At 41.7% G+C, this 14,471-nt stretch overlaps 1 protein-coding gene across 1 annotated transcript; it reads left to right on the forward strand.

The window, feature by feature from the left end:
- The first annotated feature begins 254 nt into the window (after nt 1-254).
- Nucleotides 255-5,176, forward strand: LOC119924342 (olfactory receptor 1020-like). Its single transcript, XM_038743215.1, has 2 exons — nt 255-841; nt 4,621-5,176. Exons 1-2 carry the CDS (start codon nt 255-257, stop codon nt 5,174-5,176), a joined length of 1,143 nt encoding a protein of 380 aa, XP_038599143.1.
- Nucleotides 5,177-14,471: the final 9,295 nt, after the last annotated feature.

Genomic DNA, 14,471 nt, shown 5'->3' on the forward strand with positions numbered 1-14,471 from the left:
TACCATGTTGGGGAATCTTGGGATGATCATATTAATCCAAATGGATTCCTACCTGCACCTGACCATATACTTTTTCCTCACCAGATTGTCCTCCATGGACGTATGTTACTCCTTGTCTATCGCCCCTAGAGCTCTGGTGAACTTCTTTGAATGAGGGGAGGGCATTTCTGTAGTTGGATGTGCTGGGCAGCTCTTCGTTTTCACTGGCTTTGCCAGCACAGAATCTTTCCTCCTGGTGACCATGGCATATGCCCATGGTGGCCATCTGTAACCCTCTGCTTTATGAGACTGTCATCTCCTGGAAAGTCTGTGTGGGCCTGGTGGCTGGTTCCTACTTGGCTGGATTTGCAAATGCTACCCTGCTCATCAGCTCCACTTCCCAATTTACTTTCTGCGGCTCCAACATGATCCACCACTACTTCTGCAATGCCCTCCCCCTTCTGCAGCTTTCTTGCTCTGATACCTGTATCAATGAAATCCTGCTCTCTGCTGGGGTGGGCTTGATCCAAATAAGCATGGTGATGACACTCCTATACTCTTATCTGCACATTCTGATCTTCATCCTGAAAATCCCATCTCCTGAGGGGAGACGCAAAGCCTTCTTCACCTGCAGTTCCCACCTAATAGCTGTGGTGATATTTTATGGCACCATATATTTAATCTATTTAAGGCCCGACACAAGTTCGTCCCTGTATGAAGACCTCACTCTGTTGATTTTTTACACCATGATGATCCCTATGCTGAATTTCCTAATCTACAGCATGAGGAATCGGGAGGTGAAAGTTGCCCTCAGAAATGCAATGGAAAGAAGAGTGCCCTGTAGGAGACCTTGTAATTCAATGTAATTTCCATCAAGCCACATGGGAAATGTAAAGTTTAATTTTGCTTCATCATATAAAATAGAGAAAAAATAAAAAATAACAATAATTGTGGTATTTGTTAAGCGCTTAGCATGTGCCAAGCACTATTCAATGTGATGGGGTGGATACAAGCAAATCAGGTTGGACACAGTCCCTGTCTCACAAGGGGCTTACAGTCTCAGTTCTCATTTTACAGATGAGGTAACTGAGGCCCATAGAGGGGAAGTGATTTGTGTAAGATCACATAGCAGACAAGATATGGGATTAGAACTCATGACCTTCTGACTCCCAGGCCCATGCTCTATTCACTATATTTGTGAGTCAGAGGAGCTGAGTCCTAATCCTGGCTCCACCACTGTTGGGTGATGTTGGGCAAGTCACTTCATTTATCTGAACCTCAGTTACCTCATCTTCAACATGGGGATTAAGACTGTGGGCTCTATGTGGGACATTGACTGTATCCAAACTTATTAGCTTGTATCTACTCTAGTAATAATAATAATGATGATGGCATTTATTAAGCACTTGCTATGTGCAAAGCACTGTTCTAAGCGCTGGATAATAATGATGGCATTTGTTAAGAGCTTACTATGTGCAAAGCACTGATCTAACCTCTGGGGAGGCTACAAGGTGATCAAGTTATCCCACGGGGGGCTCACGGTCTTAATCCCCATTTTACAGATGAAGTATTGAGGCACAGAGAAGTTAAGTGACTTGCCCAAAGTCAGACAGCTGACAATTGGAGGAACCGGGGTTTGAACCCATAACCTCTGACTCCAGAGCCCATGCTCTTTCCACTGAGCCACACTACTCGTAGTGCTTAGAACATAGTAAGCGCTTAACAAATACAATATAAAACCAAGGTGAGAGCTAGTATGATGATTAAAGAAATAATTGTTAGCTCTCTAAAGCATTTTGCACTGGGGAATTGAAATTGCTCACATATGCCTTGATTGTAACCTTCGAGGTCAATTGAATTTACTTGTAAGTGCCCCAGAGCTTAGTATAGTGTGTGGCACATAGTAAGCGCTTAACAAATACTATAAAAATGTGTGTGTGTGTGTGTGTGTGTGTGTGTGTGTGTGTGTGCGTGTGTGCTTTATGGTATTAGTTTAATGCTTACTATGTGAGAAGAAGCATGGCAGAGTGGATAGAGCACAGACCCGGGAATCAGAAGGTCATGGGTTCAAATCCTACCTCCACCACTTGTCTGCTGTGTGACCTTGGGCAAGTCACTTCACTTCTCTGTGCCTCAGTTTCCTCATCTATAAAGTGGGGATTGAGACTGTGAGCCCCTAGTGGGACAGGCACTGTGTCCAACTTAATTTCTTTGTATCCACCTCAGTGCTTAGAACATTGCCTGGCACATAGTAAGTGCTTATTATGAAATACCATCATCATTATCATCATAATCGGGTGCCAGTCACCAGAGTAAGCTCTGGTGTAGATACAAGATAATTAGGTTGGACACAGCCCTTGTTCTACAGGGGGCTTGCTGTCCTTAATCCCCATTTTACAGATGAGGTAACTGAGGCACAGAAAAGGAGAGTGATTTGCATTAAACCACAGTGCAGGCAAGTGTTGGAGCCGGAATTAGAACCCAGTTCCTTCTGAATCCCCAGCTCAGGTTCGAGGGAGTTCCAGGCCAAAGACAGGACATAGGAGAATGTTCAGCAGTGATATAGATGAAATCAATTTAAAGTGAGGAGACTAGCATTAGCGGAGACTTACAGTCTAATGGGGAGGGAGAACAAGCATTTAATCCCCATTTTATAGATGAAGAAACTTTTAGGTACGGCAAAATTAAGTGACTTGCCTGGAGTCACACAGCACGTAAGTTACAGAACTGGATTCTGAACTCGAATCTCTTGACTCCCAGTTCTTTGCACTTTCCACTAGGAAATTTATTACAGATTTATTACTCTATTTATTTTACTCGTACCTATTCACTATTCCATTTATTTTGTTAATGATGCGCATATAGCTTTAATTCTATTTGTTCTGACGATTTTGACACCTGTCTACCTGTTTTGTTTTGTTGTCTGTCTCCCCTTTCTAGACTGTGAGCCCGTTGTTGGGTAGGGACCATCTCTATATGTTGCCAACTTGTACTTCACAAGCACTTAGTACAGTGCTCTGCACACAGTAAGCTTTCAATAAATATGATTGAATGAATGAATACTAGTATTCGTATTACTAGAAGTAATAATGGCATTACTAGAAGTAGTAATGGCATTAGACTCAGCAGAGTCTATTGAATGCCCACTTGATGTAATGCACTGAAGAATTAGTCATTTGGGAAGTGCAGAATAAAGAAGCAACACGGCTTAGTGGCAAGAGCATGGGCTTGGAAGACAGAGGACATGGTTCTACCATGTCTCTGCTGTGTGACCTTGTGCAAGACACTTAATTTCTCTGTGCCTCAGTTACCTCACCTGTAAAATGGGGATTAAGTCTGTGAGCCCCATGTGCGACAACCCGATTACCTTGTATCTACCCTAGTGCTTAGAACAGTGCTTGGTGCATAGTAAGCACTTAAAATATTATTATTATTATTATTATTATTATTAAGTAGCATGTTCCCTGCCAACACAAGGTTATGGCATAATTGAGGAAGTCAGATGTAAAAATAGCTAGAACTATTGTGATCAAAATATGTAATTGAGTACACAAATATGCCGGGATGGGTGTAAATCCGTTGAATGAAAAACACAGGCTCAGAAATGCAACAGAATAGCTGAGAATGCACCCTAACCCTATCCCTAGCATTTTTTGGGAAATGAGCTTGCTGAGTTGGGAACATAATCAAATGGAGCTCAGCTAGTACAGCTCCATGAAAGTACAGCTGGAATCATGACTCGGGTCATGCAATTAGTAAGTAAACTGTATTTATTGAGCACTTACTGTGTGAAGAGCACTTTACTAAATGTTTGGGAGAGTATAATACGATAATAAACAGGTACATTAGACATATTCCCTGCCCACAATTACCTTACAATCTGGAAGACACTGTCAGTGCCCTTTATTCTCCAGCATAAATCCTCTGGGATGCCCATTAAATAACAGGAACTAGAGAAGAATGGGATTTAGGAATTCAGAATTTTGCTGCCTTTTAGCACACGGCTAGTAAGCCCAGCCATTCATTCTGGACTTTAAGCTTGTTGAGGGCAAGGAATGAGTCTGTTTCTTGTTTCGTTGTACTCTCCCAAGTGCTTAGTACAGTACTCTGCATATATTAAAGCACACAATTAATACAACTGAAAGAGTTAATGAATGAATGCTGGGGGAGAGTTATAGATGCCTGGGAGCATTGAACACTATCAACATTGAATTATTGTTTTATTTTACTCTCCTAGACACTTAGTACACTTCCCTGCACACACTGGATCTTTGTTCAATAGCCTTGTCAATCCTACAGAGAGAAGATTAAAAATTGAAGAGAAAAATGGCTGGAAGGAACCAAACCATGGTGACTGAGTTCATCCTTCTGGGATTTACAGATCGACTGGACCTGCAGATTCTGGTGTTTGTGATATTTCTAATAATTTATCTCATCACCCTGATAGGGAACCTTGTGTTGATGGGGCTAATCAGGATCAGGTCTCGACTCCACACCCCCATGTACTTTTTCCTCAGTCACCTCTCTTTGTTGCTATCTGTTATGCCTCTCCTATCTCACCCAAAATACTGGCAAACATCTTCTTGAAGGAAACAGAAACATTTCCTTTACTGGTTGCTTCACCCAGATGTATTTCTCCAGTGCTTTGGCGACTACAGAATGTTTCCTGTTGGCAGCCATGACCTTTGATCACTTCGTAATCATCTGCAATCCACTGCTCTACACAGTCAGCATGTCTAACAGAGTCAGCAGTGAGCTGGCCATTGCAGTGTATATTTATGGTTTCCTCAATTCACTGATACAGAACACTATGATTTTGCAAGCCTCATTCTGCGACTCCAGTCCCATTAATCACTTCTACCTCGCTGATCCACCTCTATCTCTTTCCTGCTCTGACACTCAAGTTAAAAAGAAACAGATCTTCATTATTTCCATATTGAATCCTGTCAGCTCTCTGCTGGTGGTCTTTCTCTCATACTGTTGCATCTTTATTGTGGTCTTGAAATTCCCTTCAGGAGAGGAAAGGTGTAAGGCTTTTTCTACCTGTGTAACCCTCCTGACAATCATTGCTTTGTATTATGGCACTCTCTTCTCCGTGTATTTTCAACAGCTGTATACAAATCACACCTTGCCCTATGACAAAGCAGCCTCTGTGTTTTATGGTCACATCGTTCCCATGTTGAACCCCGATCTATAGCCTGCAAAATAGAGTTGTGAAGGAGGCCTTGAAAAAAGTGATAGGAAAGTTTTGGGGTGAATTAGTGTGGTCAGCAGCAATATTATAAATGAACAAACTCATATTTTTCAATGTTCCCTAAAATTACTGGTCAATAAAATTATAGCAGTGGAATTTTACATTTTAAAATTAAATGCACTGGGTTGCATTCTTGGCAAAACTTCGGTTTAAGTAAAGTTGCATTGTGGTACTCACTGTGTGTCCAACACCATACCGTTGTGTGTACAACTGCTTTTTTCCGACACTGCATTGCACTGGTTTCTGTCAGACACACGTTGTCAGAAGAATGTTACCAAATTTTCCTGTCACATTCTAGTTAAAATGCAGAGTGAAAACATGTGTCAGAGAAGAACATGCAGACTGTGTCATTTTCTATGTGAATGCATCTAATGTGGTTTCATTTTCTAATCATGACAGATTAAACTCTGTGCCAGTGATGAAACTCTTTGGTTGTATGTGAACCTTCCTAGGTGAGGGTTATGGCTCTCCAGATTTACTGGATCTTAAACAACCCCATACCCAACCTCTATTCCAAGACTATTCAATCAATCAATCACTTGTATTTACTGTCCTAAGTTATTTACTGTATTTACTGGTATTGGAGTTGCAGAATGAGGCTTGCAAAGTCACAGTGGTCTGTATCAGTGAATTGAGGAAACAATAAATATACACTGCAATGACCAGCTCACTGCAGACTCTGTTAGACACGATGACTGTGTAGAGCAGTGCATTGCAGATGATTACAAAGCGATCAAAGGCCATGGCCACCAACAGGAAGAGTACAATATAAGAGTGTAACAGAGTTGGTAGACATGTTGGTAGACAGAGAAGCAGCATGGCATAGAGGGCAGAGCATAGGCCTGGGACTCAGAAGGTCATGGGTTCTAATCCCAACTCTGCCACTTTTCTGTTGTGTGACCTTCGGCAAGTCACTTCATTTCTCTGTGCCTAAGTTACCTCATCTATAAAATGAGGGTTGAGACTGTGAGCCCCACATGGGACGGGGAATGTGACCAACTTGATTTGCTTGTTTCCACCCCAGTGCCTAGTAGATGCATGGCACATAGCAAGTGCTTAGCAAATACCACTATTATAATTATTACATACCCTGACCACAGAGAGCTTGCATCCATGCCCAACTATGTATAAAAGGTCTATTTTTCTGACTCTACCTGATGCAGCAAGGACATGAACACATTAGGAGCTCCCTAAGTTGGTTTGGATCAAATTGCTTATGTTGAAGCTTGGAATTTTTACCACAAATCTTGCCAACGTAATTACTTTCTACCTGAATATGTTATGTCAATTAAGCAAACCATAAGATATATTGATTTTTGATCGACATCTTTTCCCCTTCCCTCTTCTTTTATCTCTTCCTAACCTTGCACCCATTCCCTGAATGGACTTCTTCCCATTATGATAAAAAATTTTCATTTCTTAACAACAACAGCAACAACAACAACAACAACAACAACAACAACAATAATAATAATAATAATAATAATAATAATAGTTAAGCACTTACTATGTGCCAAGCAATATTCTAAGCGCTGCAGTAGATAGAAGCTAAAAAGTTTGTCCCACATGGGGCTCACCTCTTAATCCCTATGTTACAGATGAGGTAACTGAGGCACAGAGAAGTTAAGTGACTTGCCCAAAGTCACACAGCTGACAAATGGCAGAGCTGGGATTAGAACCCACAACTTCTGACTCCCAAGCCCATGTTCTTTCCACTAAGCCACACTGTTTAAGTGGTCAGGGAGCAGTAGCTGGTTAGAATTAGACTGTGTAACTATGTCTGATATGACTATATTATACCTACCCCAATCCTTGGTTCATGTAATAAATACCATCATTATCATTGTTATTATTATGATTACCTCATTAGATGAGAGAATATTTCTAAGACCCTGGCACCGAAGAACACCTTGCAGAGTTAACTTCAAATTAACATTTTAATTTCCATTTTACCTTTCTTAACTGATTAATGATTTCCTTTCTACTTTCCATAATTGGTTGATTATTATTATTAATCACAATAGCAACAATGATAATGATATTCATTACATGAACCAAGCATTGGGGTAGATATAAAATAATCATATCAGAGATAGTTCCTGTCCCACAGGGGAGTCACTGCCTAAAGAGGAGGGAGACTAGGTATCATAACCCCCTTTAACTGATGGAGAAACTCAGAAACAGAGAAATTAAGTGATTTATCCAAAGTGATAAAGCTGTCAAGTGGCAGCATTGATATTTAAACCTGATTTTTCTAACTCCCAGTCCCATGCTTTCTCCAATGCCTCTTCTACTGAGCCACCCTGCCTCCCAATAGAAACTGGAGCTGGAGATGGGATCCCTTTTGATGAATGAACAGATTTTTGATTACTTCTGTTCTTCTACATTTGTTCATGTGGTAGTAGTAGCAGCAATATTTATTTCAATCAATCATATTTATTGAATACTAACTGTTTATAGAGCACTGTAATAAGTGCTTGGGAGAGTACAACAAAACATTATAACAGACTCACTCCCTGTCCATAATGAGTTTAACAGTCTGAAGGGGTTGACAAGCATTAATATAAATAAATGAATTAAGAGCATGTACATAAGTGCTGTGGGGCTGAGAGGGGGGATGAATTAAAGGGAGCAGGTCAGGGTGATGCAGAAGGAAGTGGAAGAAAAGGAAAGGAAGGCCTAGTTGGAGAAAGATTCTTGGAGGAGATGTGCCTTCAATAAGGCTTTGAAGTTGGGGAGAGTAATTGTCTGTAATATATGAAGAGGGAGGGTGTTCCAGACCAGAGGTAGGATGTGGATGAGAGGTTGGCATTGAGATACACGAAACTGAGGTACAGTGAGTAGGTCAGCATTAGAGGAGAGAAGTGTGTGGACTGTGTTGTAGGAGAACAGAGAGATGACATATGTAGGGGCAAAGTGATTGAGTGCTTTAAAGCCAATTTATTAAGCACTTACCATGTCACAGACCATTCTCCTAAGCACTGGAAGAGAATACACAGGTTATTTTAAATATGAATAATGTATACTAAATCAGAAAATGAATCAGTATACAATAAGTGCTCAATGTGCACAGTCCTAATACTAAGCATGGTTTAATTTAATCATGTTAGTGGATCTACTTGTAATGGCATATCAATCTGTACTATTTACTGAGCGCCTATTGTGTGCAGAGCACTGTACTAAGCACTTGGAAAGGTAAAATACAACAAAGTTGGTAGTCACATTTCCAGCCCACAAAGAGCTTACAGTTTAGAGAATGCATATGATTTATTGTGAGCTCAGTTGCTAATATTTCTCTACCAGATCTTTCCTGAGATCATTCTATTGCCCCATCTAATGGTCAAAGAGAGTACAACATTATTTGCTGATTGGCTTTCAAGGTTTCCTTAGAACTAATAATAATAGTAATCGTGCTATTTGCTAAGTGCTTACTCTTTGCCAAACAGTGTATTAAGCACTAGAGTATACAAGATCACCAGAATGGACACCTTCCCTGTCCTACATGGAGCTCACAATCTAAGGGGGAGGGAGAACAGGTATCAGATACCCATTTTACAGTCAGGGAAACTGAAAACTCAGAAAAGTTATGTGACTTTCCCAAAGTCACACTGAAGGCAATTGGAGGTACCAGTATTAGAACCCAGGTTTCAAGACTCCAAGACCTGTTTTGTCTTAACTAGCTGTAAAAGGTAAGAGTAGACTAATGATTCAAGTATTTCAGGTAAAAAAAAACATGATTTGATGAAAAAAGTGTCATTTTGGGTCTGCATGATCCAGATTTCCTGTCTAATGACATTGATGAAAATCACACTTGACGTTTCAAGTGTAGGGGCAGCTTGAAAGTCTCATAACTAGTCACTCATCTGCCACTTGCATTCTCTGGCATTTTTGAAACAATTCTTTCCAATTTATGACAGAGAGTACGTCAGAAGAAGATGGCAAAAATACATAAAACACCATAGTTTATTACTACTGTTGTTACAAGATTCAGGGAAATAGAAATCAAGGATAGGCCTTAGTTATCCTAAACATACCCACACCAAACACCATACTGTTTTTGTTCTCATAATCTAGAGTGAACCAAGAAGTTACAAATAACTGGAACTGTAAGCATTAAGTTCTATCGAATAAACGTTTCCAGTTCAAATGAAATCTGTTCACTTGAAACAATATTTCAAACATTAGATTGGAAAGGCTTAGAGTAAATTATTCATTCATTCATTCATTCAATCATATTTACTGAGCACTTACTGTGTGCAGAGCACTGTACTAAGCGCTTGGGAAGTACAAGTTGGCAACAAATTAACATAATGATACGTAAGAGAAAAGGGAAGTGTTTAGTCGTGATGAATGTGTGTTTGTCTTTATGGGATTTTCTCATTTGTTTGAACGTGAACTTGCATCATTTTAACTTACAGAGTAGATTGAATCCTCCAGGTGCCTCAGCCCCAAGAGATAAAAGCAAACACAACTATGTTCCCTGCAAAGTCAACATCGATGTGCACAGAAGTAACTGAATACACTGAATAGATTGTCTCCCCAAGCAGTGTACATTAGAGATGCCTGATTTTACTAGAAATAACAAGGGATAGCTCATCATTTGACTATGCTATAAATACCCAGGAGTCCAGTGCCAAAACAAGAAAACAGTGGCTTTCTTCCTCTGGGGCAGAGCAAACTGTTGTTTTTTTCTGAAATAAAGGAACTTGGCATATTAGATGTCAATCAGTCAATCAACCAGTCAATCGTATTTATTGAGTGCTTACTGTGTGCAGAGCACTGTACTAAGGGCTTGGGAAGTACAAGTTGGCAACATATAGAGACAGCCCCTACCCAACAGTGGGCTCACAGTCTAGAAGGGGGAGACAGAGAACAAAACCAAAAATATTAACAAAATAAAATAAATAGAATAGATATATACAAGTAAAATAAATAAATAAATAGAGTAATAAATATGTACAAACATATATATACATATATAGAGGTGCTGTGGGGACGGGAAGGTGGTAAGATGGGGGATGGGGAGGGGGACGAGGGGGAGAAGAAGGAGGGGGCTAAGTCTTGGAAGGCCTCCTGGAGGAGGTGAGCTCTCAGTAGGGCCTTGAAGGGAGGAAGAGAGCTAGCTTGGCAGATGGGCAGAGGGAGGGCATTCCAGGCCAGGGGGATGGCGTGGGCCGGGGGTCGACAGCGGGACAGGTGAGAACGAGGCACAGTGAGGAGATTAGCAGCAGAGGAGTGGAGGGTGTGGGCTGGGCTGTAGAAGGAAAGAAGGGAGGTGAGGTAGGAGGGGGCGAGGTGATGGAGAGCCTTGAAGCCGAGGGTGAGGAGTTTCTGCCTGATGCGCAGATTGATTGGTAGCCACTGGAGATTTTTGAGGAGGGGATTAACATTCCCAGAGCGTTTCTGGACAAAGACAATCCGGGCAGCAGCATGAAGTATGGATTGAAGTGGGGAGAGACACGAGGATGGGAGATCGGAGAGAAGGCTGATGCAGTAGTCCAGACGGGGTAGGATGAGAGCTTGAATGAGCAGGGTAGCGATTTGGATGGAGAGGAAAGGGTGGATCTTGGCAATGTTGCGGATCTGAGACCGGCAGGTTTCGGTGATGGCTTGGAAGTGAGGGGTGAATGAGAGAGTGGAGTCGAAGATGACACGAAGGTTGTGGGCTTGTGAGATGGTAAGGATGGTAGTGCCGTCAACAGTGATGGGAAAGTCAGGGAGAAGGCAGGGTTTTGGAGGGAAGACAAGGAGTTCAGTCTTGGACATGTTGAGTTTTAGGTGGTGGGCAGACATCCAGGTGGAGATGTCCTCAAGGCAGGAGGAGATGTGAGCCTAGAGGGAGGGAGAGAGAGCAGGGGCAGAGATGTAGATTTGGGTGTCATCAGCATAGAGATGATAGTTGAAGCCGTGGGAGCGAATGAGGTCACCAAGGGAGAGAGTGTAGATCAAGGACAGAAGGGGACCAAGAACTGAACCTTGGGGAACCCCCACAGTAAGGGGATGGGAGGGGGAGGAGGAGCCTGCAAAAGAGACTGAGAATGAACGACCGGAGAGATAAGAGGAGAACCAGGAGAGGACGGAGTCTGTGAAGCCAAGTTTGGATAGCGTGTTGAGGAGAAGGGGGTGGTCTGCAGTGTCGAAGGCAGCTGAGAGGTCGAGGAGGATTAGGATAGAGTATGAGCCGTTGGATTTGGCAAGCAGGAGGTCATTGGTGACCTTTGAGAGGGCAGTTTCCGTGGAATGTAGCAGATGGAAGTGAGACTGGAGCGGATCGAGGAGAGAGTTGGTGTTGAGGAATTCGAGGCAGCGTGTGTAGACAACTCGTTCAAGGAGTTTGGAAAGGAATGGTAGGAGGGAGATGGGGCGATAACTAGAAGGTGAGGTGGGGTCAAGAGAGGGATTTTTTTAGTTTGGGAGAGACATGGGCATGTTTGAAGGCAGAGGGGAAGGAACCAGTGCAGAGTGAGTGGTTTAAGATGGAAGTTAAGGAGGGGAGAAGGGATGGAGCGAGAGATTTCATGAGATGAGGAGGAATGGGGTCAGAAGCACAGGTGGCCGGTGAAGCAGTTGAGAGGAGTGAGGAGAGCTCCTCTGAGGATACTGCTGAGAAGAATGGGAGAGTAGCAGAGAATGTTGAGAGCCGGGGGGTTGAAGAAGAGGCGGGAGTGGCTTTGGGGAGGTCGGACCTGATGGATTTAATTTTATTAATGAAGTAGGAGGCCAGATCGTTGGGGGTGAGGGAAGGAGGAGGGAGAGGAACCGGGGGCCTGAGAAGGGAGTTGAATGTACGGAAGAGCTGACGGGGATGATGGGCATGGGTGTCAATAAGGGAGGAGAAATAGTTTTGTCTGGCAGAGGAGAGGGCTGAGTTAGGGCAGGAAAGGATAAACTTGAAGTGAACGAGGTTGGCATGGTGTTTAGACTTTCGCCAGCAGTGTTCAGTGGCTCGAGCATAAGAGCGAAGGAGGTGGACAGTGGCAGTGATCCAGGGTTGCGGGTTAGTGGTGCGAGAGCATCAAAGGGAAAGGGGAGCGAGTGAGTCTAGCTGAGTAGAAAGGGTAGAGATGAGAGCAGTAATCTGATCATCAATACTGCGTAGAGAGGAGAGGGAGGCGAGTGGGGTGTGAGGCGCTCAGAAAGATGGATGGGGTCAAGAGAACAGAGAGTTCTGTGAGGGAGTAATATGGATTTACAGGGGAAAGGAGTGTGAGTGAGGAGGCAGGTGACAAGATTATGATCAGAGAGAGGGATTTCAGAGTTGGTGACGTTGGACACTGTGCAGCGGTTGGAGATGATGACGTCGAGGGTATGATCAAGTTGGTGAATGGGTCATTTCTGAAATATCTGGCTCCTGCTCTCTGGATGATTAGTGAGTAATCGACTGGATTTTTAAGGCCAACTCAAAAAGGCAAAAAGTGAAAATGCCCAGAATGTCCATTTTGAAATTAAAGGTCTTGGTGGAATTGGGTTGATTGAAACAGTCAAAAATCTGAATGTAAACATGCCTTCATCAGATAGGAGACTAAAGGGTTCTGCGGGAAATGGGAGACATGGAGATTGAGAAGACATATTTGGAATCTGAATTTGAGGCTTAAATAGTGAATTATAGCTATATCAAAAGCTATAAATTGACAAAAACATTTTATGACATCCTATCCTTTTAATAAAAACTCGCTTCGCAAAACAACTTGTTGCAGCTTACATTTTTAAAGTAGATTTATATGGCACTATTTCAAACCACGTATTAAATCATTTTATAAACATGAGTCAAATAATCTTCATGTGATTCCAAAACGAAAGATTTATATAACACTATTCCAGTTTACATATTTACAGAATAATTTGTATTCAAAAACTTGAAACTGAACCAACATTTCAGTGTTATTTCCCTTCCATCACTCCCTAATTAAGCAAGAACGATGTTTAAAATGCAATGTGGACTTCTTGGTTGGGGTATAGGGTGTGAAGAATTAAACTCAGCTAAATGGAAGGAGAGAGCAAACATACAAAAGACTTGAAGAAGGGGAAGAAATAATTTGGAATAAAAAGAGGTGCTCATATAAAAGGACAGTCCATCATCAGGTATAGATTACATTCAGATACCTCTCCACTAAACTCCAATATAGTTATAATTAACAAAAAAGAATCAAAGCTGAGCAATATTGAAAGTTTAAGTGTATGGACTGGGGAAGTCCACCGGTTAGGAATAGAGCATTTCCACAGATTGTCCAGATTCCTCCTATAACCACAAATACAAGAGAAGAAATTGTGTGATTTAAGGGAAAAGTAGAGGTATTGATGGCAGTGGGTTTCTGCTTCTGGAGGAATGAGGTGAAAAACTTGGCATCCTAAATATATTCTTATAGTACAATGAATGGATTCAATAACTAAAAAGAGGCATTTATTGAGAACTCACTGTTTGCAGAACACTATACTAAGCATTGGGAGAGTACAATACAACAGACTTTCAAAAACACCCTTTCATATCTATGAGGATTATGGATTTTGCTCTAGGCCCAGTAAGGGATAAGGGAAGCAGCAGTGTTGCCTAGTGGATAGAACATAGACTGGAAGTCAGAATAGCTTGTGTTTTACCCCGGCTTCTCCAATGGTCTGCTGCATGACCATGGGCTAGTCACTTAAATTCTCTGTGCCACAATTACCTCATCTTTAAAATGGGGAGGAAGACTTGAGTCCATGTGAGACATGGACTATCTTCAACCTGAGTAGCATGTATCTATCTTAGCAAAGAGTACAGTGTCTGGCACATAGCAAGCACCAATGCTTAGAACTTCCCAGCGCTTAGAACAGTGCCTGGAAAATAGTAAGCACTTAACAAATACCATCATAACTATTGCTTAGAAAATACCATAAAAATGTTATTTGGGGTATTTCCTTGGGACATACCCAGATATTATTTATGATGAAAGGAAATATTTGCTTCGGGGGGAATCTGAGTACTGTGAGTTAGTTAAATGCCATTTTTAGTCTTTGGTTTGTGGGTACAAGCAAATTATCCAAATCATTCAGATATTTGAGGGGTATTTTAGCCTCAATTATCCGGAAATTTCAAGTCAAATAAATAACATTTTCTTGAAATAGCCCCATCTCTGAGACCAAAGGGAATTGTGGGACTTGAATTATTAGCTAATATAGACTTGGCAATTTCCTAATTTACAGTTGATGAATGAAATTTTAAAAAGTTATATATATATATATAACTTAATAGCATCAGGCT

The sequence above is a fragment of the Tachyglossus aculeatus genome, unplaced genomic scaffold, assembly GCF_015852505.1.
Source record: "Tachyglossus aculeatus isolate mTacAcu1 unplaced genomic scaffold, mTacAcu1.pri scaffold_97_arrow_ctg1, whole genome shotgun sequence".
Lineage (NCBI taxonomy): Eukaryota > Metazoa > Chordata > Mammalia > Monotremata > Tachyglossidae > Tachyglossus > Tachyglossus aculeatus.